The sequence below is a fragment of the Bufo bufo genome, chromosome 2 (assembly GCF_905171765.1).
Source record: "Bufo bufo chromosome 2, aBufBuf1.1, whole genome shotgun sequence".
Taxonomy (NCBI): domain Eukaryota; kingdom Metazoa; phylum Chordata; class Amphibia; order Anura; family Bufonidae; genus Bufo; species Bufo bufo.
The window spans coordinates 493248401-493273722 of record NC_053390.1 but is presented as its reverse complement, the minus strand read 5'-3'; the positions used below and the strand labels follow the sequence as shown (position 1 = coordinate 493273722).

Genomic DNA, 25322 nt, shown 5'->3' with positions numbered 1-25322 from the left:
GCACAAGATCAACCAAGATACCTAGCTTCAAATCCAAGTTTGCAGGGTGGCGCAGGACACCACTCTTGAAGTCAGACCAGTGCGAGCAGGTGGTTGGTTGGATTGCAGCAGATAGTGCTTCCAGTCGGTTAAGCACTACCCTGTCTTCCACCAAGTCCAGTCTCAGTAGCCTGATACACACAATCCTCACCCTGATCCTCCTTCCTCCCACCATTTACAGTCTGGCCAAACAAGTGATCCCACACTCTGATATTCCAAGGACCTCTTTTCATCGCCATTGATTTGGCCCTCTCTCCAAGCACAATTGAAGAGGGACCTGAGATCTTGTGCCCCGATTCCCAACCTCTTGAGCATTTAGAGTCACAAGAACATGATGCTGGGGAACTGCAATTAGTGTGTAATAAGGTGGATGATAAGACAGTTACCAATGACTCAACTGCAATTACTGTCTCAAGAGGTTGAGGAAGAGGATGACAGTTGTCAATCACTGAGGTTGTGATTAGGTCAACAAATCAGGAGGATGATCAGAGTGATGAAGTTGAAGAGGAGGTGCTGGACGACAAGGTCACCAACCCAACCTGGGAAGGTGGCAACAAGCAGAGCGAGGAGAGCAGTACAGAGGGGGGAGGGATCTGCAGCACTGCAACAGGCTGGAAGAGGCAGTGGGGTGGCAAAAGGTACAAGGCGAGCACCAACTTACAGGCCCGCAACTGTTCCACGGAGCACCCCCTTACGTAAATCTCCCTTGCCAAGGGGTAGGTGTTCTGCAGTATGGCGCTTTTTTGAGGAAAGTGCAGACAACAAAATAGTAGTTTGCAACCTGTGCCACAGCAAAATGAGCCAGGGCGTGAACACTAGAAACCTCACCAGCATGATCCGCCACATGGCATCAAAGCACCCTAATAGGTGGGCCGAACGCTTGGATACACAACCTGTGTCTGCGGGTCACACCACTGCCACCCCTTCCCCTGTGTTACGTGCTAGCCAATTCAGTGTCCAAGACGCAGGCCCAGGGATGCCTGCTGTCCTGCACCTTCGCAAGCACCAGAGACCACATCTACTTCCCTGTCCCAGCAGTGTCCAAATGTCATTACCCCAGGTATTTGAACGCAAGCGCAAATACCCAGCCACCCACAGGCCATAGCACTAAATGCACAGCTTTCCAAATTACTGGCCCTGGAAACGTTGCCATTTAGGCTTAGGGACACTGAGGCCTTCCACAACCTGATGTCAGCGGTGTCCCTCGTTAAAAAAATCCCCAGCAGAGACTATTTTTCAAGGTGTGCTGTGCCAGCCTTACATCAACATGTGTCCCTTATTACACGTGCCCTGACCAATGCAGTTACTGGGAAGGTCCACTTAACCACGGACACATGGACAAGTGCTTTTGGCCAGGGATGCTACATTTCCCTGACGGCACACTGGGTGAATGTTCGAGGCCAGGAGCGACTTGTATCCTGGGATCACACAAGTGCTGACGACGCCAAGGATTGCAGGCCATAATTACATCAGGGTTTCCGCCGCCACCTACATTAGTGGCTCCAACCCACACTTCTCCCCCGCCTCCTCCACTTCCACCTCCGAATTATCCGCGTGCAGCACCAGTCATCAGTCGGTAGCTGGAAGCAGTGTAGCACTGCAGTGGGGAAGCTGCAACAGGCAGTGTTGAAGCTGATCTGCCTAGGTGACAAACAGCACACCGCCGCAGAGCTGTGGCAGGGGCAAAGAGACCAGACTGAGCTGTGGCTCTCGTCACTCAACCTAGAACCAAGCATGGTTGTGTCCGATAATGGCTGTAACTTAGTGGCGGCTTCGGAGCTGGGCAACCTTATACACATCTCATGCCTTGCCCATGTATTCCATCTTGTGGTTGAGTGGTTTCTAAAAACAAACGCCAATTTGCCTGAGCTACTGGTGAAGGTGCACCGCATAAGTGTACATTTCCGCAAGTCTCCGACAGCTTCATCCGGTCTGTCAATGCTGCAGCAGTGCTTGAAATTGCCAGCTCACCGGCTGTTGTGTGACGTGAGCATGCGCTGGAACTCCACGTTCCACATGTTGGCCAGGCTTAGTGAGCAACAGAGGGCAGTTGTGGAATACCAGCTGCAACATGGTTGTCACCTTTCCAGTCAGCTTCTGCTAATCACAAGCGAGGAGTGGGCATTGATGGCTGACCTCTGAGGTTTTACACAACTTTGAGGAATCAACAGAGGGTGAGCGGCAATAACGCCATCAGCATCACCATACCACTTCTGTGTCTTCTCAAACGCTGGCTGCTCACAATTAAGGACGGCGCTTTGCATGTGGAAGAGGTGGAAATGGGGGAAGACATTACACAGGTTGATAGCCAGACCACCCTCCGTTCATCTTCTCAGCGTGAATTGGAAGCTGAAGAGGAGGAGGAGGAGGAGGAGACTGTTGCCTTATCTACAGAGGGTAGTACCCATGGAAGTTTAATTCCATCTGTTCTGCATAGGAGGGCAGAAGAGGTTGAGGTGATTGAGAGTGATCCTCCTGATGACAGCAAAGTCTCACCTGTTGGTACTCTGGCACACATGGCTGACTTCATGTTAGGCTGCCTTTCATGTGACCCGCACGTTATATGCATTTTAAACACAGATTACAGGTAATTCCCCCTTTGACCCCCACTACAAAAAACTTCTCATCTCATTTCTCTGGTGGAGAGGATGAGCAAAATGGTGCAATACCAGAAGATCCTTGCTGAAAAATTGCTCCAAAATTTTCCATCTGACAACGCTGGCGGCAGAGTCCGTACTTCCTTGGCCAACCGAGGAGAGGAGACAAGGGGAACACAGCAGTTCCAAAAGAGCCAGGGCAACACTCTCCAAAGCCTGAGACAGTTTCCTGACACCCCGCCAGCACCCTCACTCTGTTGTGCAGCCTACTGCCACAAGGAGAGAAACATTTGGTACGATGGTTAAGGAGTACATAGAAGACAGTGTCAGCATCCTCAATAATCCCTCAGTGCCTTACTACTGGGTGTCCAAGCTGGACACAAGGCACAAACTGGCGCACTACGCCTTGGAGGTGCTGGCCTGCCCTGCCGCCAGCGTTTTGTCTTCTGGTGGCATTATAACAGATAAGCGTATCTGCCTGTCAACTGAAAATGCTGACAGGTTGACTCAAAAATGAACAAGGCCAGGATTGACCATGACTTCGACTCCACCAGAGGAATGCTGATGAACATAAAGGCACTTTACATGTGTTTTTAATGTAGTTCGACTATTCCCATGTACCCCGTCCACCACAAACAAGGTTACATGGTTGAATCTTCCTTTTCTCCTACTATGTCAAATCAACATGCATTGCTTATTTGTTACATACAATGCCATTGCATATATGGCCTTCGAATCAGTTTTTTTACAGTGTCCGCTCACCAGCAGTCCCTCACTTTTTACAGGGTCCGCTCAACTGCAGTCCCACAACTCCATGTGAATGAGGCCCTCCTTTATGTGATATACAGGTTGCATCGGAGTGCCTCTTGTAATTTTTGGCAGCACTTGCACTTTATATGCAAGTAAATATATAGGAAAGAATGTTTTCAATAAATTTTTCCTCTAAAATAGATTTTTTTCCCCCCTTGGTTTTGTGCGTATTAGCATTATGTAAGAGTGGCGTACTAGTCAGACAACATAGTTCCCAGCAGTGACCAGCGAGGCCAAGATGGATCCATACATCCTCCCCATGCTGTTACAGAACCATTTCAGTGGTGTTACCAACAATTTGACATTTTCTTATGAATCAGGCACCCTCCCCTGTTCAGTGCAGGGGGTACCTGGTTTAATGCTCAGGTTCTCCAATTGACTTCCATTATACTCAGGTGCTGGTCGAGCACCCAAATATCACTTTGTGTTCGTCTTGAGCCCCTATAAAAATCGATTTTTCACTTTGGTTTTGTGCGCAAAACCTTAATTCGATTGCACGCCTGGTGATCAGTTAAAGACCTTTTAACCCCTTAAGGACACATGACGTACCGGCACGGCATGTTTCCAGAGTCCTTAAGGACAACGTCATGTGTTCCGATCACTGCCGCCCGGCGGCAATCCCCCGCCCGCCTCCTGAATATTCATTGGTGTACAGCGGTTATACCAGAGTGTCAGCACATTGCTGACACTGGTATAAACGGCTGACATCTGTTCTGCGATGTCAGCCGTTTAACCTTTTCCATACCGTGGTACGTACGGACATCGGTATGGAAGAGCAGAGGTTAACAGTCAGGGAGCTACCTCTCTCAACCATCGGGGGGCTGCTGTGCTTCTGCAGCCCCCAGACAGGATGGGGTCACAGAGGGAGGGAGCCCCCCTCCTTACCCATCTGCTCAGTTGTTGCCACAACTGAGCAGACGGGGAAGGTTCCCATGGCAACAGGACGCCTTCTCAGGCATCCTGCTGTCCATGGTGCTGAACAGATCTGTGCTAAAGGCATAGATCTGTTCCGACAGTGTAAGTAAAATACAGTACTATACACTATATAGTGTACTGTACTGTATTATACAGACATCAGACCCACTGGATCTTCAAGAACCTAGTGGGTCTGGGCCAAAAAAAATATTTAAAAAAAAGTGAAAAATTTATCGCTGAATAAAATAAAAATAAAAAAACACTACACATTAGGTATCGCCGCGTCTGTAACGACCTGATCTATAAAACGGTCAAAAAAAATAATAAAAACTATGAGGAAATTGAAATTTTACCCACCTTCCCAAAAAAGGTAATAAATGATCAAAAAAGTCGCATGTACGCCAAAATACCAATCAGTCATCTCCCACCAAAAATTTTACCCTACCTAATATAATCGCCCAAAAACTATGGCTCTCAAACTATGGAGACAAACATGATTTTTTGTTTCAAAAATGAAATTATGTAAAACTTACATAACTAAAAAAAATTGTATACATAATTGTATCTATACACGTCCGTGACAACCTGCTCTATAAAAATAATGATCTAACCTGTCAGATGAATGTTGTAAATAAAAAAAAAATAAAAAAAAACACCGTGCCAAAAAAGCTATTTCTTGTTACCTTGCCTCACACAAAGTGTAATATAGAGCAACCAAAAACCATATGTACCCTAAACTAGTACCAACAAAACTGCCACCCTATCCCGTAGTTTCTAAAATGGGGTCACTTTTTGGAGTTTCTACTCTAGGGGTGCATCAGGGGGGCTTCAAATGGGACATGGTGTCAAAAAAGCCAGTCCAGCAAAATCTGCCTTCCAAAAACCGTATAGCATTCCTTTCCTTCAGCGCCCTGCCGCGTGCCCGTACAGCAGTTTACGACCACATATGGGGTGTTTCTGTAAACTACAGAATCAGGGCCATAGATAATAAGTTTTGTTTGGCTGTTAACCCTTGATTTGTAACTGAAATTTTTTTTTTGAAAATCTGCCAAAAAAAATGTGAAATTTTGAAATTGGATCTCTATTTTCCATTAAATCTTGTGCAACACCTAAAGGGTTAACAAAGTTTGTAAAATCAGTTTTGAATACCTTGAGGGGTGTAGTTTCTTAGATGGGGTCACTTTTATGGAGTTTATACTCTAGGGGTGCATCAGGGGGGCTTCAAATGGGACATGGTGTCAAAAAAAAAAAGTCCAGCAAAATCTGGCTTCCAAAAACCATACGACGCACCTTTCCCTCTACGCCCTACTGTGTGCCCGTACAGTAGTTTACGGCCACATATGGGCTGTTTCTGCAAACTACAAAATCGGGGCAATAAACATAGCATTTTTTTGGCTGTTAACCCTTGCTTTGTTACTGGAAAAAAATGGATTAAAATGGAAATTTTGCCAAAAAATCTAAATTCTGAAATTTTACCATTTGCCATTAACTCTTGTGGAACAACTAAAGGGTTAACGACGTTTGTAAAATCAGTTTTGAATACCTTAAGGGGTGTAGTTTCTAGAATGGGGTCATTTCTGGGTGGTTTCTATTATGTGAGCCTCACAAAGTGACTTCAGACCTGAACTGGTCCCTAAAAAGTGGGTTTTTGAAAATTTCAGAAAAATTTCAAGATTTGCTTCTAAGCCTTGTAACATCCCCCAAAAATAAAATATTCCCAAATTGATCCAAACATGTAGACATATGGAGAATGGAAAGTAATAACTATTTTTGTAGGTATTACTATGTATTATAGAAGTAGAGAAATTAAAACTTGGAAATTTGCAATTTTTTTATAAATAAAAATTATTTTTTTCTTCATTTTACCAGTGTCATGAAGTACAATATGTGACGAAAAAAAACTCTCAGAATGGCCTGGATAAGTCAAAGTGTTTTAAAGTTATTACCACTTAAAGTGACACTGGTCAGATTTGCAAAAAATGGCCTGGTCCTTAAGGTGAAATAAGGCTGTGTCCCTAAGGAGTTAAGCAGCAGCAGCATGGTGAAAAAAAAGAATGGCAAGATGACATGGTGTGGAGATAGCAGCATGAGGAGTCCACATAGTGGCACAATGACCGAGTCTGGATAAAAAGACTAAGGCCACAAATTGTTTAGAGCTGTATGACGGTCACCTGCAGATTAATGTAGACCAGGGGAGTAGCTATAGGGGAAGCTGCAGCTTTGAGCCCTGACCCAGAAGGGGCCCATCCAGGAGGGGGGAGGACTAAAGGATTTGGTAAGGGCCCCCTCAACAGTATTACACAATGAAATTCTATACATTGACAGTATAGACCAGGGGTACTCAACTGGCGGACCACGGTCCAAATACTGACCGCGGCCGCCAGTTGTCCGGACCCCGGCCATCCTTCAGAGCGCTGCTCCTCTCCTGCACACTGCCGTGCAGGAGGAGCAGCTTACCGGCGCACTTCCACCTGTCCCACAGCGCAGTGAGACAGGGCTTCCTCCACATGTAGCGCTCCTCCTCCTGCACACTCTGGCAGCTCTGCTCCATACAGCGGCGGGGCACAGGAGATGATCGTTCTCAGCAGCGCAGGAGGAGTCTCTCCCTCCCCCTGTGCTGCTGTCCCCGCCGCTGCCAATAAGAAGAGGCAGGAGGAGGAGGGGAGGGGCTGTGGCCACTGCGCCACCAATGAAGAAAACTGACCTGTATTACAAATACAGGAGGCGGGTGCTGGAATCAAATAGCCGGCACCCGACCTCTGTGACAGGGAGCTGCGATCAGCTGCAGTTGAGTTAACCCTTCAGGTGCGATACCTGAGGGGTTAATTGTAGCTGATCGCAGCCCCCTTCGAAAATTAACTCCCTTCCTCCAGTTCATCGCGTAACTGCCGGTCTCCAGTTCTTACTTCTTTCTTCAGGACCTGTGGTGACGTCACTGAGCTCATCACATGGCCCATTACCATGGTGATGGATCATGTGATGAGCTCAGTGATGTCACCACAGGTCCTGAAGAAAGAAGTAAGAACTGGAGACCGGCAGTTACGCGATCAACTGGAGGAGGTAAGTAAATTATTTTTTAACCCTCATTGGCACTGCCCACTACACCACCAATGTTTATTATATTGGGGGGGGCGCACTACGCCACCAATGTTTATTATATTGAGGGGGGGGGCACTGCGCCACCAATGTTTATTATACTGGGGTGATGGGGGGGCACACTGCGCCACCAATGTTTATTATACTGGGGTGATGGGGGCACACTGCGCCATTAATGTTTATTATACTGGGGTGATGGGGGGGCGCACTGCGCCACCAATGTTTATTATACTGGGGTGATGGGGGGGCACACTGCGCCACCAATGTTTATTATACTGGGGTGATGGGGGGCACACTGCGCCATTAATGTTTATTATACTGGGGTGATGGGGGGGCGCACTGCGCCACCAATGTTTATTATATTGAGGGGGGCACACTGCGCCACCAATGTTTATTATACTGGGGTGATGGGGGGGCACACTGCGCCATTAATGTTTATTATACTGGGGTGATGGGGGGGCGCACTGCGCCACCAATGTTTATTATATTGGGGGGCACACTGCGCCACCAATGTTTATTATATTGAGGGGGGGCGCACTGCGCCACCAATGTTTATTATATTGGGGGGCACACTGCGCCACCAATGTTTATTATATTGAGGGGGGGCGCACTGCGCCACCAATGTTTATTATACTGGGGTGATGGGGGGGCACACTGCGCCATTAATGTTTATTATACTGGGGTGATGGGGGGGCGCACTGCGCCACCAATGTTTATTATATTGAGGGGGGGCGCACTGCGCCACCAATGTTTATTATATTGGGGTGATGGGGGGGCACACTGCGCCACCAATGTTTATTATACTGGGGTGATGGGGGAGCACACTGCGCCATTAATGTTTATTATACTGGGGTGATGGGGGGGCGCACTGCGCCACCAATGTTTATTATATTGAGGGGGGGCGCACTGCGCCACCAATGTTTATTATATTGGGGGGCACACTGCGCCACCAATGTTTATTATATTGAGGGGGGGCGCACTGCGCCACCAATGTTTATTATATTGGGGGGCACACTGCGCCACCAATGTTTATTATATTGAGGGGGGGCGCACTGCGCCACCAATGTTTATTATACTGGGGTGATGGGGGGGCACACTGCGCCATTAATGTTTATTATACTGGGGTGATGGGGGGGCGCACTGCGCCACCAATGTTTATTATATTGAGGGGGGGCGCACTGCGCCACCAATGTTTATTATATTGGGGTGATGGGGGGGCACACTGCGCCACCAATGTTTATTATACTGGGGTGATGGGGGAGCACACTGCGCCATTAATGTTTATTATACTGGGGTGATGGGGGGGCGCACTGCGCCACCAATGTTTATTATATTGAGGGGGGGCGCACTGCGCCACCAATGATTATTGTGATGGGGGGGTGCACTGCGCCACCAATGTTTATTATACTGGGGTGATGGGGGGGCACACTGCGCCACCAATGTTTATTATACTGGGGTGATGGGGGGGCACACTGCGCCACCAATGTTTATTATATTGGGGGGCACACTGCGCCACCAATGTTTATTATATTGGGGGGCACACTGCGCCACCAATGTTTATTATATTGAGGGGGGGGGCGCACTGCGCCACCAATGTTTATTATACTGGGGTGATGGGGGGGCGCACTGCGCCACCAATGTTTATTGTGATGGGGGGGTGCACTGCGCCACCAATGTTTATTATATTGAGGGGGGGGGGCGCACTGCGCCACCAATGTTTATTATACTGGGGTGATGGGGGGGCACACTGCGCCACCAATGTTTATTATACTGGGGTGATGGGGGGGCACACTGCGCCACCAATGTTTATTATATTGGGGGGCACACTGCGCCACCAATGTTTATTATATTGGGGGGCACACTGCGCCACCAATGTTTATTATATTGAGGGGGGGGCGCACTGCGCCAATGTTTATTGTGATGGGGGGGTGCACTGCGCCACCAATGTTTATTATATTGAGGGGGGGGCGCACTGCGCCACCAATGTTTATTATACTGGGGTGATGGGGGGGCACACTGCGCCACCAATGTTTATTATATTGAGGGGGGGCGCACTGCGCCACCAATGTTTATTATATTGGGGGGCACACTGCGCCACCAATGTTTATTATACTGGGGTGATGGGGGGGCACACTGCGCCATTAATGTTTATTATACTGGGGTGATGGGGGGGCGCACTGCGCCACCAATGTTTATTATATTGAGGGGGGGCGCACTGCGCCACCAATGTTTATTATATTGGGGGGCACACTGCGCCACCAATGTTTATTATACTGGGGTGATGGGGGGGCACACTGCGCCATTAATGTTTATTATACTGGGGTGATGGGGGGGCGCACTGCGCCACCAATGTTTGTTATATTGAGGGGGGGCGCACTGCGCCACCAATGATTATTGTGATGGGGGGGTGCACCGCGCCACCAATGTTTATTATATTGAGGGGGGGGGCGCACTGCGCCACCAATGTTTATTATACTGGGGTGATGGGGGGGCACACTGCGCCACCAATGTTTATTATACTGGGGTGATGGGGGGGCACACTGCGCCACCAATGTTTATTATTTTGAGGGGGGGCACACTGCGCCACCAATGTTTATTTTGAGGGGGGGCGCACTGCGCCACCAATGTTTATTATATTGGGGGCACACTGCGCCACCAATGTTTATTATATTGGGGGGCACACTGCGCCACCAATGTTTATTATATTGAGGGGGGGGGCGCACTGCGCCACCAATGTTTATTGTGATGGGGGGGCGCACTGCGCCACCAATGTTTATTGTGATGGGGGGGCGCACTGCGCCACCAATGTTTATTATTTTGAGGGGGGCACACTGCGCCACCAATGTTTATTATATTGAGGGGGGCACACTGCGCCACCAATGTTTATTATACTGGGGTGATGGGGGGGGCACACTGCGCCACCAATGTTTATTATACTGGGGTGATGGGGGGGCACACTGCGCCATTAATGTTTATTATACTGGGGTGATGGGGGGGCGCACTGCGCCACCAATGTTTATTATATTGAGGGGGGGCGCACTGCGCCACCAATGTTTATTATATTGGGGGGCACACTGCGCCACCAATGTTTATTATACTGGGGTGATGGGGGGGCACACTGCGCCATTAATGTTTATTATACTGGGGTGATGGGGGGCACACTGCGCCACCAATGTTTATTATACTGGGGTGATGGGGGGGCACACTGCGCCACCAATGTTTATTATTTTGAGGGGGGGCACACTGCGCCACCAATGTTTATTGTGATGGGGGGGTGCACTGCGCCACCAATGTTTATTATTTTGAGGGGGGGGCGCACTGCGCCACCAATGTTTATTATATTGAGGGGGCCGCCAGACGAAAAAGTCGGACATGTAGTACTTTTAGTCTGGCGGCCTCTCACCGTGCTGCGCCGTAACTATGCCCCCATCCCCATTATAGTCGATGGGCACAGAGCAGCGGCACGGCGAAGTAGTGGCAAGATGGATCTGACAGGGTGAGCAGCCTGTCGGATCCATCCTGCTGCAAGTGTGAAAGTACCCTTACTAATGAGCGCTTCCATCATGGAACGCCCATTAGTACAGCCTTTAGCTCCACCGCTACTTGTGCTAGTAAAAAAAAAATATATATTAATTACGGTACCTCCACCTCCATTTGCTCACGCTGTGGAGAACACTCCCTGCTGACTAGAAGCTCAGGACAGGACCTACAAGACGTCATCACGTTAGAGCACCGGTCCTGAGCTTGCAGTCAGCAGCGAATGTTCACCGCAGCCAGGTGAATGCAAATTATTTTATTTTTTTTGCAAAAGCAGAGAAGGGGGGCAATACTCTTACTGGGGGCACTAATGGGGACATTATTCTTACTGGGGCACTAATGTGGCCATTACTAATTCTGGGACTTACCCGGGGCGCTCCACTATAACGTCAGAGCGCCCCACGCGCATGTATCACATGATCGCATGGCATCTTTACTGTTGGCGTTCAGCTCGGACCTTCACCTGACTGCAGACCCTGGTATGTGGACCTTTAATAAAACTAGTTGAGTACCCCTGGTATAGACAGTGGATAACACGGATGGAACAGCTGCCAGCCCTGGTCTGAGAGCGATCTTTACTAGCCACAGGAATGGGGGCAGCATGAAAGGAAGGAGTTGCTAAAAAATTAGTGTGGGATGGAGCCCCATTCAAAAATTTGCTGTGGGGCCCAGTGATTTCTAGCTACGCCACTGATGCAGCCCACAAAAGCAAGTTGGGTTTATCGATTACAAAACCTTAATTAAATTGTGGGCCTGGTGATCAGTTTAAGGCCTTTTAAGCAGCAGCATGGTGATAAAAATGAGTGGCAAGGTGACATGGTGTGGAGATGGCAGCATGAGGAGATCAGTGGCACAATAACAGTCTGGATAAAAGACTGAGGCCAGAGATAGCTGAGAAAAATGCAGATTGAAATAAATCTGTAGAGCTGTATGACCTGCAGATTAATGCAACCATCAAAATCAAGTTGGATTTGTCGGTTCCACCTCAGCTCACCTGCAGGCCCTCGCATAGAATTTTTTAGAGGGTCAGCTCAGCTGCAGGCCCTTGCACAATGTTTTACAGATCAGCTGACCTGCAGGCCCGCAACTCATGCTGTCTTGCTTTGAAGTAGTAGCAGTTTATCAGGCTCCCTCTCCGAAATCTAACAATGATTCCCCGTTACCGGTGGCGACCATGTTAGGCACATAAAACATTGAAAGTTCATATGGAAGATATACAAATGGATCGTGGACATCAAGGGGACGTGCGATCAGGCAGAATTTATAATCCTGTATAACGTTTTCTCTTCCAAAATATCAGTGACATTCCCTGTAATTTATTACTCATTACAATAAAAGGGCATCTTAACCCCTTAGTGACCAAGCCTGTTTGGGCCTTTATGACCAAGCGTTTCTTTTTTTTTATGGTCTCGTTCCAAGAGCTATAACTTATTTTTTCATCTATATAGCTTTATGAGGGCTTGTTTTTTACGGGACAAGTTGTAGTTTTTAATGGCGCCATTTTGGGGTACACAACTTTCTGATTAACTTTTATTAACTCTTTCTGGGAGGGAGATGGGGGAAAAATAGCAATACTGCCACTGCGTTTTTACATTATACATTTTTTGGCGTTCATTTTTCGGTACAAATAACATAATATCTTTATTCTCTGGGTCAGTACGATTACAGTGATACTAAATACTTATAATTTTGTTTACGTTTTACTTCTTTTTTTGCAATAAAACACCTTTTATTAACCCAAAAAATTATTTTGCATTGCCACTTCAAAAGACCTATAACTTTTTTTTTTTTTCTTTTATATGGAATTGTGTGAGGGCTTGATTTTTGAAAGACTTGGATTTTTCATTGGTATGATTTTGGAGTAAATGCCGCTTTTTGATCGCTTGTTATTACGTTTTTTTCGTTGGAAACTATGAATAAATTCGAAATTCTGTATTTTTTTATTTTTTATGGCGTTAACCATTGGGGATAATTTATGTAATTTTTATGTAGTCCCGGTCGTTACGGACGCAGCAATACCAAACATATGGGGGATATTTTCTTTTTGCAAGTTTTTTCATTGAAAAGCGTATTTTCAATGGAAAAAAGCATTTTTTTATTTTATGGAATTTTTTTTATTTAATAAATGTGTATTTTTTTTCTATTTTTTTTACTACTTAATAGTCCCACAAGGGGACTATAATATACAGTATTTTGATTGCTTTTAAAATGTAATGCATTATCTCTATAATGCATTGCATTTCAATAGCAATGCTATTCAAACATTGACCAGCAGGCTGCGCCAGAGAGGCACAGCCTGCTGGTGGTAACGGAAGACAGGCTCGGGGCCCTGATCGGAAGCAAGGTAAGCGTCCCAACACATCAGCACCCTGCAATCGCATTTTCGGGGTGCTAATGGGAGACAGAGGGAGTCCGCTCCCTCTGTCACCACTTTACATGCAGCGGGCGCCATTGCGCCCAGCATGTAAAGGGTTAAACAGCCCGAATCGGCACTCCTGCCGGTCCGGGCTGTTAGAGCAGGGACCCGGCTCTCATGTGAGAGCCAGGTCCGCGCTCCCCGCTGCACGGGGGAGCCGTGCAGAGCTTAAACTGGGCCGCCGTAAAAACACGGCGGCCCAGCCTAAGGCCCCTTAGTGACCGCCGTAAAAACACGTATGGGTGGTCACTAAGGGGTTAAGAGTCCTGTATTGTTATTTATCGTCACTACCTTCACGAGTCGGGAGTGTGTGATTTGCACGCCACCCGCTTGCCTTCATTGGATCTAGTAGCCGTTTCTCAGGCTCCCTCTCCGGAATCAAACAGATTCCCCGTTACCCGTAGTTAACAATAGTTTTTGAGCCGACAATTACATCGAAAGTTGATAGGCCAGACAACCGAATGGATAGTTGCAGTCACGGGGATGTGCCATCAGCCCCAGGTTAACTAGAGTCACCAAAGCAGCAGCAGGCCACCGCCCATAATGTTTTAGATGGTCAGATCAGTAGGCCCTTGCTCCTAATGTTTTTGAGGGTCACCAGCAGGCCATTAATTTTTATAGGGAGTGTATGATGCCCTCCTTTATGTGTAACTAAGTGTGTATCGGAGTGCCTCTTCCTTGTAATTTTTGGCAGCACTTGTACTTTATATACAAGTAAATATTTAGGAAACAATGTTTTCTATCAATTTTTCTTCTAAAAAATTACCCCCCCCCCCCCTTGGTTTTGTGCATATTAGCATTATGTAAGAGTGGCGTACTAGTCAGACAACATAGTTCCCAGCAGTGACCAGCGAGGCCAAGATGCATCCATACATCCTCCCCATGCTGTTACAGAACCATTTCAGTGGTGTTACCAACAATTTCTGACATTTTCTGGGGGTACCTGGTTTAATGCTCAGGTTCTCCAATTGACTTCCATTATACTCAGGTGCTCACGATGTGTTCGTCCTGAGCCCTATGGTGCTCGAACACAACTACAAAATGTATGTATGTATGTATGTATGTATGTATGTATGTATGTATATATATATATATATATATATATATATATATATACATACACGTAGGTGAGAGGGGACTGGAGTACCCTGGAGAAAGATACCATGCGGACCTCCATAGGGCTGGAAGAAAACATCCATAGAGACCGACCAGAAACAGCCTACTGAGGAGCAGTACAGATATAAACAAAGAAACATCTCTAAAAGGGCTGCTCTCTACAACTGCTGTGCCCTCTGCCCATTGATTGTCCAGACCACATTTGATGAGGTTTTCACTGCCTGGCCAGGTCAAAGTAGAGAAGGTGCAGTAGTTGCAGAGGAAGTAGAACCTCTAAGAGTAAGAACACCCCCGTTGCTCCTAGAGGCTCATTTGCATACAAAAAAATTCTCAGCAATGCGGGCACATATGAACATGGGACCAACACAGATGCCTTCTGCTGCCAAGTACACATGTAACAGGTCAGCCAGTTTTATATGCAGTTATCTGCTGACACATTAAATAGGTTGTCTCACCAAAGACATTGGCGGCTTATCGCTAGGATATGCCACCAATGTCCGATAAGAGCAGGTTCTAAAAAGTGATTGGAGAGCAGACGCACACGCACAGCCACCCACTGTTCATTTCTATGGGAGTTCTGAAGACGGCCGAGCACTGGCTATACCATAGAGGTGAATGGAGCAGTGGCAGCACTTCTAGGCGCTCAGCTATTTTTGGAACTCCCAAATAAAATTAATGGAGAGCACGTCACACGTGCTCTCCTTCCCTTTCAGGGATCCGTTCTGGGACCCACAACTATCTGACAATGGTAGCATATCCTAGCCATATGCCAGTGTCTGAGATCATAAAATCACTAAAAGGATGTTCAGTTGGCTTGAGCACAGAGATTCACTGAGTATTGTGATATATACTATAACTATATGCGGATGCAGCTACAGCATCCAGTGCTAACACAAAACTCTACCTGTTGAAGGATGTAATGCTGTTGCAAAGTGCACTTTAGGGGAATGCTACTCAAGTAAGGCAGCTCAGCATGTAACGCAGGAGGAGATCAGCCTAGTCACTGAAGAAGAAAAAAAAAAAAGCAGAGGCACGGAGACAGAGCACATCACCTCGCTCAATGTCTGTCGGTGATTTACTGTGTCTGAGAAATAGTGAGCAGAGGAAGACCTGGAGAAAGGTCCTGATGAACTGGTGGATGTAGTAATGAGCTGCAGAGAGCCAAGGGTGTATCAAGGCAATAAAAGGAGAAGGTCTAGACCGAGGGAATTAGTGTAGCAGTACACAGGGGCTTAAAAGACTGGACCTGAAGGCAGAGCCCAAGTTAGCCAATCAGACTTAAAGGACAGGCCTGAAAACAATCTCCCCAGGGCAACATCAGGCTGTTACCATGCATCTCTATGGGCCACGAACAAAAGCAGAGTAGTGTTTAGGGTTTTTGGGAACCCGTGATATAAGATGATCCAACTGCTGGCAGATGACAGTGAATTTGTGATCTACTGATACTCCTGCCTTCCAGTGGTAGGGATCAGAGCAGCAGGATTTGTGACCCGCTGGCCTCTGGCTCATGTGTGGTGACAAGACATCTGTGACTACCTATAATAATTCCAAAAATAAAAGTTTTTGGCAGAACTGTAAGCCGAGTATGTCTGCCTCCTACAGATATGAAGCTAAAACTGAGTAGCTCAGTGTCTGCATGAAGAGTATAGCAAAGAGGAGGGGCTAACATTTGTGTTTCAGCTTAGTGTTGCCTCCTAGAGGCAGCAGCTATACCCATGGTCTTCTATGTTCCCCACTGATACATGCAAGAAAAGTTACCTATTAAATTGTCATCTCAAGGAGAACTTGCAGCAAACTTGTCATGAATGACTATTCAGCCAGCATGCTTTATGCCAGAAGTGCTGAGCAGATTAATAGAAGTATATCATTTAGTATAACTTTTCTTTAACACATTTCATGCATTTCTATCCCTGTTCTATGTTTATGAGTCCAGTAGGTGGCCTCTGACAGCTGTAGCTCACCACCACCGAATAGGATAGTGTACTGAACTCCTAAACCTAGAAGTTTAAATAAATAAAATACCAGTTAAAGCTGATGTGAACAAGCCCTGTGTTTTCTGTCAGAACAAAAATGCTGAAGGAGGAAAAAAAATAAAGTTTTCTGAAACAGCCATTTTCCATGTTTTAATCTGCCTTACCGTACAAAACCATAACCGTTTCCGTTCACATGGCCATAATATAGCCATATTTGTGCTTAGTTGTACTTTCTAATGGCACCATTTAAAATTGCGCAGAAAGCTGTTCTTTGCACCGTCACATTCTGACCTCTATATTGATATTCTGGGGTGTATGACGTCGTAATTACTTTACTCAATATCAATACCCATTGATCCAGAGAACATGGATCCCATGTCCCTCTTATATAGTAGCAGGCTAAGCATTCACCCTGCTGTCCTGTACATTCTCGATAGGACTGCCGGAAATCAAGTACAGCGCCTGCCAATATCCAGGCCTCAGACCCTTCAGATTACTCCAAGCTGCCATGGCAAGCAAACTGGTCCATGATCTCATCAAAGTGGAGCTTGTTGGTCACTGGGAGCACAACACTTCCAGTAAATGACAGCTTAAAGGGAACCTGTCACCTCCCAAAACCATCTCAAGACCTGCATGTAGCCTGCAGTGCGTTTCTGATGCCGGCTTTCTTCCTGAAGGCAGATGCAGCAAAAGTACTGAAACTGTTTTATCCCCTGCCTTTCGCGCATCTCCACACATGCTCGAAGTCAAGGAGGAAGCGGCCTCCTTGCTTCAGGTCATGTAACCACACCCCCTTCCCTGCCCTTTCGCTGTGACTGACAGACGGCTGTTTGGCAAAGTCAGCCGAACACTCGTGCATAAGCGCTGTCAGTCACAGGGAAGGGGGCATGGTTACCGTGACTTGAATTAAGGAGGCCACTGTCTCCTTGACTTCAAGCATGTGTGGAGAAGCGAGCCGGGCAGAGGATAAAACGTTTTCAGTGCTTATGCTGCATCTGCCTTCAGGAAGAAAGGAATAATCAGAAACATTGCTGGCTACACGCAGGTACTGCTGGTGGCATGGGATTGCTTTGGGAGGTGACAGGTTCCTTTTAAATTCCACGGTCACAGATTACCACAGCATCTGAGGGGACAAAAAGTTACAGTTGTCAGATTACCACCAGATGTCAGGTGTGTAAAACAGCAGGTACGTGATGGCTATAGCAGCCACTCAGGTACTGAGCAAGCACCTTCTTTAAGACACGACAAGTGCAGCGGATGTTAGGAAGGTGTTAATCCCCATATGTTTGACTGCATTAATTTGCGCAACAGTGTTTTCTGTTTGTGTCAAGCCTGTCAGGTTTGTTATTTTTGACAGGAGATAAGTGCCGTCTTCTGCACTTTCTTCATGAAAAATAACAGAAACATGACTGATGGGAGTTTTTTTTTTTTGCCCTTTAAGTCAATAAACGATTGATAGAAAATAAAGGTGTTCCATTTGTATCCACATTCAATCTGTTTAATGGAACCATTTTCAGTTCCTCTGACACACGAGAAATAAGGCTGATTCAAACGATCTCAATTTTCCCTACAAAATTATACATAATTATCTGCTCAGCTATTCTATGCCAGGCTGCCTACAGATAGAACTGCATGCTCAATGTGACAGGTTCCCTTCAACATCCTAGTACAGATCTCTTCACGTAACGTATATAGAGTTTGCTGTATTACACTAAATACAAAATTAGGTAGTTTAGTAGGAACGCAAAACAGGGGCCTATCGATAAAGATAATACAAAAACCAAAAAGAACATAAAACATACATCTAACAGAACATAAGATGAAGAAATAATGTTATGTTAGGCTTGTTACACTTTTGCCAATTCAGCAGGCTGTTACAGCCAGAGGCAGCCTGCCGAATCGGCATTGCAGGACACTACGGAAAGCCATTCAGCTCCACTCAAACTTTGTCTATATACAGCACTAAAATGTATGGGCTCCGGCGACGCAAATTCTAATTCTTGCGAGACTGGTGAAAAAAGTCTGGTGATTTTTCAACTTGAATACCATTTTAAAACTTGGCTCCAAAGTCTGCTTTAGGTCCGAAGTACTAGTTGGTACCAAAGCAGACTTCAGAACCAAAGTCTTAAAATGGTTTTCTGGTTTAATAACTTTAGTTATAATATCTCACCAGAGCCCATACACTTTAATGTGGTATGCAAACTGATCTCCATACAGCATTAAAATGAAGTTTTGAGCGAAGCGACTTCAGATCTGGGAGCCAAACCTTGCTTCGCTCATCCCTAGTCTCAGGATATGGTTTCTCCTTGTGGTGAATTTCAGATATGATATTTACTTTGAAAATGTGACACAGCATTTGAATGGGAGTTTAGCGACAATATGCTGACAAAGCCTTTACATTATGGACAATTGTTTTGTGCCTCCTGCTCAATGCATCATTATGTTTCCAGCACCAAGTGCAAAAAGTTAATGGGTGGGGGTGCCAAGTGTAGTACCCCCACCGATCAGATATTGATGACCTATTAAGAGGACAAGTCATCAATATCCAAAAGCTGGACAAACCTTTATGCTGGATTTTACATTAATTCGTGGGGCACAATAAAGTAAATTCCATATTAAGAATCAACTGACCTTAAAAGAACGGTGAAAGCCCTTCATTTCAGGACTTTTTTTCTGTACCATATTTGCAAAAGGATTTCCAAACTTAATACAAAGCAGAAACTTTCACAACTCCAAGGAGTTCAATAAGTGGAAAGTGGGTGTTAAAGGAGAAGAAATGGGGGATTGATGATCTCAGATGGCTGGAAAGAGACCCTGTGAAAACAAAAAGAATGCTGTAAGATTCAACCAAGGTAAAAAGTGATTAGGTTAACACTGGCAATAGGTTTGGTTTTCACAGGAATCATGAGGTAGGTCTTCATCCATTTGAGTAGAGCTTTTTTGCCTATGCTGCTCCATACCTCTTTTGGCCTCAATTGTGTATACCTTAGGTATAACTTTAAACCAATAAATTACAGGTTTTATTGAATCTTTTTCCCAGAAAACTATGCATCATTCTCAGCTCCTCCTGTCCTTTAACAGGTTCCCTTTAATAGGGTCGTCCAGGCTACACCTATTGACAGGTCATCAATAGTTGTAGCCTAGACAACCCCTTTAAAGTTAGCTTCCATTCTTGAATATTTTCCATCTACAGGAGCTCGAAATCTTGCATACCACAGGGAGATATATCAACACTGGTGTAGAACACTGGCTTAGTTACCAATAGCTACCAATAAGAAACCTTCCTTTATTTTCCAAAGCAGATCTGAAAAACGCAAGGTGGAATGCGATTGACTGCTATGGGCAACTAAGCCAGTGTTCCTTCACACCAATCTTCAAAAATCATATTTACAGCAGTTTCTGCTGCTCAAACTATACAGTGCTCCAGACTAAAAAAAAATACCTAGTAGCCATTGGCTCCTGAACTGAAAAATTTAGGAGCCAAATAAAATTTTTAGTCGCGAAATCGAAACCGAATCAAAATTTTGGTATCGTGACAACGCTACGCCGATCAGATTGGCGTAGGGTTGTTTTGAAACCAAAATTTTGATTCGCTTAAGCTAAACGTCGTTTCGGCGCATTGCCGGAGCCGACATTTAGCTTTTTCAGAGTGGTTACCATGGCTGCCGGGACGCTAAAGTCCTGGCAGCCATGGTAAGTGTAGTGGGGGAGCAGTATACTTACCGTCCGTGCGGCTCCCCGGGCGCTCCAGAGTGACGTCGGGGCGCCCCAAGCGCATGGATCACGTGATCGCATGGATCACGTCATCCATGCACATGGGGCGCTCTGACGTCATTCTGGAGCGCCCGGGGAGCCGCACGGACTGTAAGTATACAGCTCCCCCGCTCCTACTATGGCAACCAGGACTTTAATAGCGTCCTGGCTGCCATCGTAACACTGAACGCATTTGGAAGACGGTACCGTCTTCAAATGCTTTCAGTGCACTTGTGTTTTTCCGGATCCGGCGGGCACCTCCGGCAACGGAAGTGCATGCCGGATACCAACAACGCAAGTGGGAAAGAGGCCTTAATATTTTAGAGTACTTACACACTAGCGTTTTTCTTTTCCGGCATAGAGTTCCGTCACAGGGGCTCTATACCAGAAAAGAACTGATCAGGCATATCCCCATGCAATCTGAATGGAGAGTAATCCTACGGTTTTATCTCCGGCGAAAAAAAACTGAAGATTTGCCTTAATGCCGGATCCAGCATTTTTCCCCATAGGAATGTATTAGTGCCGGATCTGGCATTCAAAATACCGGAATGCACCCGCACTGAATCCTGACCCATTCATTTCTATGGGGCTGTGCACATGAGCGGTGATTTTCACACATCACTTTTGCATTGCGTGAAAATCGCAGCATGCTCTATGTTGTGCGTTTTTCACGCAACGCAGGCCCCATAGAAGTTAATGGGGCTGCGTGAAAATTGCAAGCGAGTGCAGATGCGGTGCGATTTTCACGCATGGTTGCTAGGATGAAAGTATTCACTGTATTATTTTCCCTTATAACATGGTTATAAGGGAAAATAATAGCATTCTGAATATAGAATGCTATGCACATATTATAATTATAATTAACTCACCTCCTCCAATTGATTGTCTCCTGTTTTCTTCAGGACCTGTGGATACATCACCTGGTAATGGACCCTGGTAATGGACCCTGGTAATGGACCATGTGATGAGCTCAGTGACGTCACCACAGGTCCTGAAGAAAGAACAGGAGACCGGCAGCTGCGCGATCAACTGGAGGAGGCGAGTTAATTTTTTTTAAATTATTTTTAACCCTCATTGGCACTTCCCACTGTGCCACCAATGTTTCTTATACAAATACAGGAGGCGGAATCAAATAGCCGGCACCTGACCTTTGTGACAGGGAGCTGCGATCAGCGGCAGTTAACCCCTCAGGTACCACACCTGAGTGGTTAACTCAACTGCAGCTGATCGCAGCTCCCTGTCAGGTCGGGTGTCTGCTATTTGATTCTAGCACCCGCCTCCTGTATTTGTATTACAGGTCAGTTTTCTTCATTGGTGGCGCAGTGGCCACAGCCCCTCCCCTCCTCCTCCCGTCTCCTCTTATTGGCGGCGGCAGCAGCAGCACAGGGGGGAGGGAGAGACTCCTCCACTGCGCTGCTGAGAACGCTCATCTCCTGTGTCCCGCCGCTGTATTGAGCAGAGCTGCGGGTCTAGTCGCGAATGGCGACAAGACTAAAAAGTCTTGTCGCCATTTGTAAATTCTAAGTCGCATTGGCGACCATTTTGGTCGCCATCTGGAGCCCTGCTCTATATACCGTATAACAATCTAAAGTCATGACCATAGAGTAAACTGCATTTTGGTATACTCTGTACTTCATGATAACACCATATGCAATTCTTAAGCCCCCCTTGTGGCAGAACACAGCGTGCACAACACTCTCTCATTAATTAGGAAACTATCCAGGAGAGTGCTCATAGCTCAAGGGTATTCCAGTTATAACAAATTATGTGGATAGGAGATAATTATCAGATTGGTGGTGCCCCAACTCCAGGGAGACACAGATCACAAGAACAGGGGCCCTGTACCCTGTGAAGCCCCCCTGAAACGGACAGAGCGGCTGGTTCGAAAAACAGACCACTGCTACAATCATTTTTATGGGATTGCTAGAGACGGCAGAGTACAAGAAAAAGGGATAACTGTTTTGTCCAAAGTAGTGGAAGGGGGGAATTCTGCTTTATCTACTGATTACTGATTTCTCCTGACTGGTAGCAGCTAGAAGCACGGTCTTAGTCTTGTTTGAAAGCTGGTATTCCATACAAGACCAAAATGACAGCTTGAGTCCAAGATAAGCAGGAGATATTTAGAAATGGAGCCGGGAATAAATCGCAGGTAAAACCTGCTTTTACTTTGAGCTGTATTCACTGCATCTCAATTTCTAACAGTGATATAGTATCATATACTGAAGATATAGCTGTCATTCTATTACTGCTTGAAAGACCATATCTCTAGCTGCTACCAAAGCAAAGATAGGAGCATCCAAAGCAGCTGCCCCACCCCTTCAGTATGGAGGAGAATGAGGGAGCAGCTGAAGAGCTGACAGGCTGCAGGAGGAAAAGAAAAAAGTTAAATGTATAGCAATGTGGCATCATCAGTGTACGGACCAACAAAATGTGATTTTTAGCACCCAGTGAACACCGTACATAAATTCCACAAAATTACTTTACTTTATTTTCCCCCTAAAAATTACAAAAGTTATTTACTACACTATATGTAAACACCCCAAAATAGTTCCTGAAAATCTACAACTAATCCCGCAAAATAAAAGAATAAAAAAAAAAAAAATTTGAAGTCATCACTGCTGGAACACAAATTAAGAATTATTGGTCCTTAAGGCCACTAAGGGGTTAAAAATGCAATTGTGTCCGAGTTGTACGCCAACAAGATTTACTGCAGACAAAAGTCTACGATAAAAAAAGTAACATTTTTGGGAGGGGTTTTCCAATTTTAATGTGTTAGGAGGTTAAAGGGAACCTGTCACCTGGATTTTGGGTCTAGAGTTCTGGACATGGGTTTCTAGATGGCAGCTAGCACATCCGCAATACCCAGTCCCCATAGCTCTGTGTGCTTTTATTGTGTAAAAAAACTGATTTGATACATATGCAAATTAACCTGAGATGAGTCCTGTATGTGAGATGAGTCAGGGACAGGACTCATCTCAGGTTAATTTGCATATGTATCAAATCGTTTTTTTTACACAAAAGCACACAGCGCTATGGAGACTGGGTATTGCGGATGTGCTAGCGGCCATCTAGCAACCCATATCATCAGCTCTATACCCAAAATCCAGGTGACAGGTTCCCTTTAAGGAAGCAATCAGGGGGATCTGGCACTGCTGGACAACCTGGACTACATATTCCAAGGCACTTATTTACATTTTTTCTTGCTAAAAAAAGAAAGTACTACATAAAACGTGGACGTGAACGCACCCAGGTTTATTGATGTACCAAATAGGGTTGTTGCGGGTATCGAAATTTTGATACCCAATCGATACTTTAGTCCCGGTATCGATACGATACAGAGATTGCAATTTTTTCGATACTGGGCTGCGCAGTCTAGTATCACAGAACATGAGCGTGCTGCTGCTGTCAGCGCACTCATGTTCCCTCAGCAGCACTGGGGAGAAGGAAGCAGTCTCTCCCTCTCCCCTATGCCACCAATGGGGAGACGGGGGCGGTGGAGGAGGAGGGGAGAGGGGCGGAGGGCGCACTGCGCCACCATGATAGTACTTTTCATGGTTCCGGACTTAGTTAAGTATTAGGCTACACTGAGCAGTGCCCAGAGATGTCCCAGCACTTATTCCTGGGCGCTGCTCCGTTCGCCCGCTGTGCACCTGTGCCCCATTACCGTCTCCTGCAGTCCTGCTCCATATGCTAATTACCATCGGAGCGATGGGGAGAAGACAGCAGCTTCTCTAGTGGGCGTTCCTTCTCCCCTGGCTGTAGAGCTGTCCAATCGCAGTGCAGGGAGAAGCAACGCCCACTAGAGAAGCTGCTGTCTCCTCCCCATCATTCAGATAATAATTAGCATATGGAGCAGGACTGCAGGAGACTAATGGGGCACAGGCGCACAGCGGGCGAACGGAGCGGCACCCAGGAATAATAGTAAGTGCTGGGACATCTCTGGGCGCCACTATGTAGCCTGCTGTTTAACAAAGTTGGAACCCATATAAGGTAGTCTAACTTTTAATACAGGAGGCAGGTGCCCGCAGCAGAATCGCATAGCAGACATCCTGGCCTCTGACAGGGAGCTGTGATCAGCAGCAGTTAACCCCTCAGGCACGGCACCTGAGGGGTTAACTGCCACTGATCTGCTGCTAGTACCCACCTCCTTTATTAAGGGTTAATAAATGGCGCAGTGCAGGGAGATCCCTGGGCGCCGCTTTACAGGTCTGTATATTTAGTTTAGATTTTTTAATCTAGTGAAAGGTCCTCTTTAAACTGGACCACGTCGCAGCCTAGAAACACAGGCACCTTCTGCCCAGGAGGTAGAAATTGATCTAGTCGAATGGGCTTTTAACTCCAGGGGAGGAATAGCACCCTTCTCTCTATATGCCATGGCATTGGTCATCTTAATCCAGCGGGAAATTTGTTTCTTCCTGCATACTGGACTAGTAGGCGATTTGATTTTCTTACGTCCTTAGTGGCTTTTAGGCAAGCAAAGATGCATCTCCTGACATCTAGATTGTGGTACTGAACCTCCTTGTTGGACCTGGCCTGTGGACAGAATATAGGTAATGAAATTTCCTGCCGACAATGGAATTTTGAAAATACTTTTGATAAAAAGGAAGGCTCGTGCTTTAAAATTATTCTGTCATCCAGAATATTTAGATATGGTGGACGGCAAGATAAGGCCTCGATCTCTCCGACCCTCCTGGCCCAGGTGATCGCAATTAAAAAGGCAGTCTTTAGGGAGAGTAACCCAATAGGAATCTCACTTAAGGATCCTCCTTTTTGAGCCTCTAAGTACAGAAAGTACTAGATTAAGGTCCCAGGGAGGCACCGTGGATCTAACTTCTGGGTTTAATCTATGGGCACCTTTAAAAAAAAAGCCTGATTAAAGCTTCATCAGCTAACTTCCAGGAAAGCACTGAGGGCCGCTGAGCCAAAAAGAGAGCCAAACCAATGACCCCAAAAGAAAATAGGGAAAACACATAAAATATATGTAATTTGAGACATAATCAAAGTACAAAATATAACAAGGCACAAAAGGTAGAGGAGGGAAGGAAGACCTGAAGTCAGAAGGTCAAATAC

The 25322-nt window shown here is 46.1% G+C and overlaps 1 protein-coding gene across 2 annotated transcripts in view; it reads right to left on the bottom strand.

Moving 5' to 3' along the window:
• MKNK2 (MAPK interacting serine/threonine kinase 2) overlaps positions 1 to 25322 on the bottom strand; it is a 105888-nt gene that overhangs the window by 55480 nt on the left and 25086 nt on the right. Inside the window, exons 3-4 of one of the 2 annotated variants that reach the window (XM_040417789.1) lie at positions 19131 to 19313; positions 18152 to 18210 (exon numbers count right to left, since the gene is read on the bottom strand). Coding sequence is in view for 1 of the 2 variants with exons in the window: in XM_040417788.1 (XP_040273722.1) it covers positions 19131 to 19181 (51 nt within the window). In the remaining variant the exon portion in view is untranslated. The remainder of the gene's footprint in view (positions 1 to 18151; positions 18211 to 19130; positions 19314 to 25322) is intronic. The other variant, XM_040417788.1, reaches the window with a different exon arrangement.